Source organism: Nanorana parkeri, unplaced genomic scaffold, assembly GCF_000935625.1.
Source record: "Nanorana parkeri isolate BGI_ZX_2015 unplaced genomic scaffold, ASM93562v1 scaffold5, whole genome shotgun sequence".
NCBI classification, from domain to species: Eukaryota; Metazoa; Chordata; class Amphibia; order Anura; family Dicroglossidae; genus Nanorana; species Nanorana parkeri.
In genome coordinates, this window is record NW_017306273.1 from 4,674,469 (window position 1) to 4,678,999 (window position 4,531).

Consider the following 4,531-nt stretch of genomic DNA (forward strand, 5'->3'; position numbering starts at 1 on the left):
CACCAAAAATAAAGGGGTTTTATGGGGGGGGGGGGGGGGTCCTTTTAAAGTGGAGCGTCACCTTTTAACCCCCAAAATGTGTCCCCATTGGAGGATCTCCCCTCCCTTCCTGTTCCAAGGACAACTAGGACAAGAAGTGAAGGGAAATTCCCCCAATAGGACAAAAACAGCAAAAAACAAAATGCGTCAGGGGTTTTCATTCTTCTCTACTTTATCTAAAATGAAAAAAGTTTTGGCTTTACGGAGTACACTGTACGGAGTCTCGGATAGCTAGAAATAGCAATGCTTGTGAGATGAAACCATGAAACCATGATATCCAAGGAGGCTTTGGAAGTAGCTTGCCTGCCTTGTAGTACTGAGGTATAGGCTTCAGTCAGGGATGGTGGGGACCCTCATAATGGGCACAGCAGGTGTACAGACCCGGGAACTCAGCTCAGGGATGGTGGGAGCATCTCAAAATGGGCACAGCAGTTATACAGACCCAAGAACTCAGCACAGGGATGGTGGGAAACTGCCATTCTGCTCCCTGACAGCGAGGTGTGAGGTTGCTGGTTCCTTAGCTCGTGAGCTTCCAAGTATCCGTGCAGAGTCTTTGGACATATTTTGGGAGAAGTATAAGCATGTGTGTTGGGCCCTGCCGGACTGGAAAGGGCTCATCCCCAAGCTTATATCGCGCCAGCCGCTCATTAAAATGGTGACAATTCTTGTGCACAATGAGTCCATACCACAGGGGTACTTATCTGTGTGGTTGAGGAGATATGAAGAGTTCTTCCGCCTGGACATGGAGGATGCTCAGAGCTCAGCAGCTAGGGTGCCTGTGAGTCCCTCTGAGTCTGTGCCAATACCCAGTGATCCCGTGTCTTCCCACTCTGTGCGTTTGTCTAGTGTGCCTGTGTCTTCCCGGTCTGTGGTGTCCCAGTCTGTGCGTTTGTCTAGTGTGCCCGTGTCTTCTCAGTCAGTGGTGCCCCAGTCTGTGCGTTTGTCTAGTGTGCCTGCGTCTTCCCAGTCTGTATCCAAGTTATCGGTTATCAAGAATGTGTCCAATCCTTCTGTGTCTATGTCTTCTAAAATTGCAGAGGCAGCAAGAGGTGCTGAGGCAGGTGCATCAAGTGCAATGCCAGTCCCCCTCCCTCGGCGCTGTAGGGCTTCTATTAAGGACCGTGGGGTACAGAGGAGTAGTGAAGAGGTTGGCCTGGTGGTGGATAAGGCAAGGGAGAGTGGGGGGGAGGGGAGGGTAAGGGTGGGGAAGCTGTTGATACTGGTTTGTCCAAGGAGGATATGGAGTGGTTGAAGGAGAAAAGGAGGAAGGGCAAAAGGAGGAAAAAAAAGGACTCTATTGCCTCAAGTCCTGAGGTGTTGCCTTTGGCGAATAGGTTTGGGGTCCTGTCAGATAATGATGACAATGAATGGGACTCATTGAGTACAGCATAGTGAGTGATCGGGGCTGCCCGAGAGTGGGAGTGTGGAGGAGTGCTGGAGTCCATGGATCACTTTCTACTTCAGTGCCCTTTTAATATAGAGGTGTACAAGAGGGTGGGGAGGGCTCTGAGTATACCCTTCCTCCCCCAGATGAGTTATGCAGAGTGGGTGTACGGGGCATTCCAGACTCGCCGGGATTATGATTTGGAAACACTTTTTCTAGTTAGTCTCGTAGTCCGTTATTTCCCGTGGAGTGCACGGTGTCAGGTATCCTTGCGGAGTAAAATCCTCCCTGTCCAGGTGGTGGTGCAGGACATTCTGGGTGAGGTCGGGAAGATTCGGGGTCTTGAGAAAGACAGGTGGCAGCAGGGGGCCTGGATAAAGGCGTGGAGGAATATCAGGACTCTGTAGCTGCTGCCTGTTGATCTCGGGGTGTGCTGCTTTTCTCTCTGTCCTTTCTTCACTCCCCTAGATTTTTAGAGAGGCTACATGCATGGCGACGGTGATGTTCCTTAGTCTGGCTCTCTCATAGGGTTTATGCTGTGCGCAATTTGGTTTGCACCAAGTATTATATTTTTGCTTTGTATAGTTATATTCAATTTTTTTGTAAATATGTTTTATTTATTTATTATTGTTTTCTTGTATATAAGTTCTTGTTTGTAAGAATTTTCAATAAACAAAATTAGCCCCTCATAATGGGCACAGCAGTTATACAGACCCAGGAACTCAGCTCAGGGATGGCAGGAGCCCCTCATAATGGGCACAGCATGTATGCAGACCTGGGAACTGAGCACAGGGATGGTGGGAGCTCCTCATAATGGGCGCAGCAGGTGTACAGACCCGGGAACTCAGCACAGGGATGGTGGGAGCTCCTCATAATAGGCACAGTAGGTGTAAAGACTCGGGAACTTATCACAGGGATTTTGGGACCTCTTCATAATGGACACAGCAGTTATACAGACCCGGGAACTCAGCTCAGGCATGGTGGGAGCCCCTCATAATGGACACAGCAGGTGTACAGACCCGGGAACTCAGCTCAGGCATGGTGGGAGCCCCTCATAATGGGCACAGCAGGTGTAGAGACCCGGGAACTCAGCACAGAGGCCCCAACAATAGAGTCCCTGAGAGATAGAAGAGACTGTCATGGGGTTTAGCTCTCCAGCATCTACCAACTAATATCAGTTTTGGGTGGACTGATCCTTTAATATAATGATGAGAAATGTTCTTTCTCTCTTCCTCAGCTCATCAAGAAAGTTATACAGCTGGGTGACACTTCCTGCCTTTTGCCCATCATGGATATTTTCATAGAAGAGGACCGCAGACTGATGCGGAGTCACTGCCACGCCAAGGGCATGTCCATACTACAAAGCAGGCAGGGGGAGGATTACCTAAAGGAGGCCGTGGCCTATTTATCGTTCGCTATTATAGCATCAGGTACGATAACACTGCCGATCATTTATACCGATGACAACATGAAGTCAATATATACCACATCCATTACAGCGCCCCTAAGCGCAAAACGTTGAGAAACTAGGCTCCTCCTCTGTTAAACCTTCAGAAACGCTGTATCATGTCAAATTACAAACAATCATGTCTCTGTTAAGTCTGATTATCTAATCATGTTAACCTCTTGCCGTCCGCCCGTTAAGAAAAGACGGACTGCAGACTCGCATCAGCGGGTTGCCGTCGCCAGACGGCATTTTTTTCCTGCTCACGCGTGCCCCCTAGCGCACGCGCACGGGCAGGAAAGACCCGCTCGTTACTACAGCCGTTAACGGCTGTTTCACATACAACCGATCAGCGGCTCTATAGCCACCGGTCGAATGCGATCCGATCGGCAATTTTCTGCGGGCAGCAGGCTCAAGGGTCAGATGCTTCGGGCCCCACAACCTTTATTCGGCCCGGGGCAAGTGCCCTCTTTGCCCTGCGTTAAAGACGGCCCTGGCTATGGCATGTGCTGGAACATCCATGCACAGTCTATAGGAAATACAGTATGTAGATCGGTCAACCTCCATGTACTTGTGCTCAAAGGACACCCTAATAATGTGCACAACCGGTGTACCGACCTGGGAACTCAGCTCAGGGATGGTGCCAGTGTACAGACCCAGGAACTCAGCACAGGGATGGTGGGAGCCCCTCATAATGGGCACAGCAGGTGTACAGATCTGGGAACTCAGCTCAGGGATGGTGACAGCCTCTCATAATGGACACAGCAGGTGCACAGATCTGGGAACTCAGCTCAGGGATGGTGGGAGCTTCTCATAATGGGCCCAGCAGGTGTAGAGACCCAGGAACTCAGCACAGGGATGGTGGGGACTCCTCCTACCGTATTAGCTTCCAGTGCCACAGCCCACTTCAAGGGTCAGCTCTCGATGGAGTCAAGTAGTTAACCATAAATAATAAAAACGTTTTGGTTAGTTAACAAGTAAATCTTCCACTAAGCGCTCAGCGCAGGTGTTCTGGCAAAGTGTGCGAATGATTCAAACATCTGTGCAATGTAGCCGAGCAAATAGCGGTCAATTGTCAGGGGTAAAACCGATGACGTTTATATCGTTCGCATTTCTAAACAAAAAGTTTTGTTTATTTACGGATAGGAGGCCATGCCAAGGACTCGCTGCTGGCCAGAGGCAGATGTTACGGGCAGCTGGGACAGAAGAAGACGGCGATATTCGATTTCAACACCATGCTGAAGGAGGAACCCGACAATGTGGAAGCTCTGTGTGCAAAAGGATTCATGCAGATGTCTATGAACCAGCAGAAGGTACTTCCCCAGATCACCCGTCCAGCAATATGTGACGATAGCTAGACCTAGATGCAATGAGATAGATAGATAGATGAGAGACAGCCAGGGCAGAGAGAGAGCGAAGAGAGACTGCCAGGGGAGAGAGAGAGAACGAGGAGAGACAGCCAGGGGAAAGGGACTGAGGTGAGAGAGAGCAAGAGCAAGGAGAGACAGCCTGTAGAGAGAGCGAGAAAGGAGAGACAGCCGAGGGAGAGAGAAGAGAGAGCGAGGAGAGACAGCCAGGGGAGAGAGCAAGGAGAGACAGCCAGGGGGGAGAGAGAGAGAGCGAGGAGAGACAGCCAGGGGGAGAGAGAGAGAGCGAGGAGAGAC

At 50.3% G+C, this 4,531-nt stretch overlaps 1 protein-coding gene across 1 annotated transcript in view; it reads left to right on the top strand.

Annotated features, from left to right (window-relative positions):
- Positions 1 to 4,531, top strand: part of TTC34 (tetratricopeptide repeat domain 34) — a 36,894-nt gene that overhangs the window by 9,331 nt on the left and 23,032 nt on the right. Inside the window, exons 3-4 of the mRNA XM_018552291.1 lie at positions 2,661 to 2,853; positions 4,014 to 4,180. Coding sequence (XP_018407793.1) covers positions 2,661 to 2,853; positions 4,014 to 4,180 — 360 coding nt within the window. The remainder of the gene's footprint in view (positions 1 to 2,660; positions 2,854 to 4,013; positions 4,181 to 4,531) is intronic.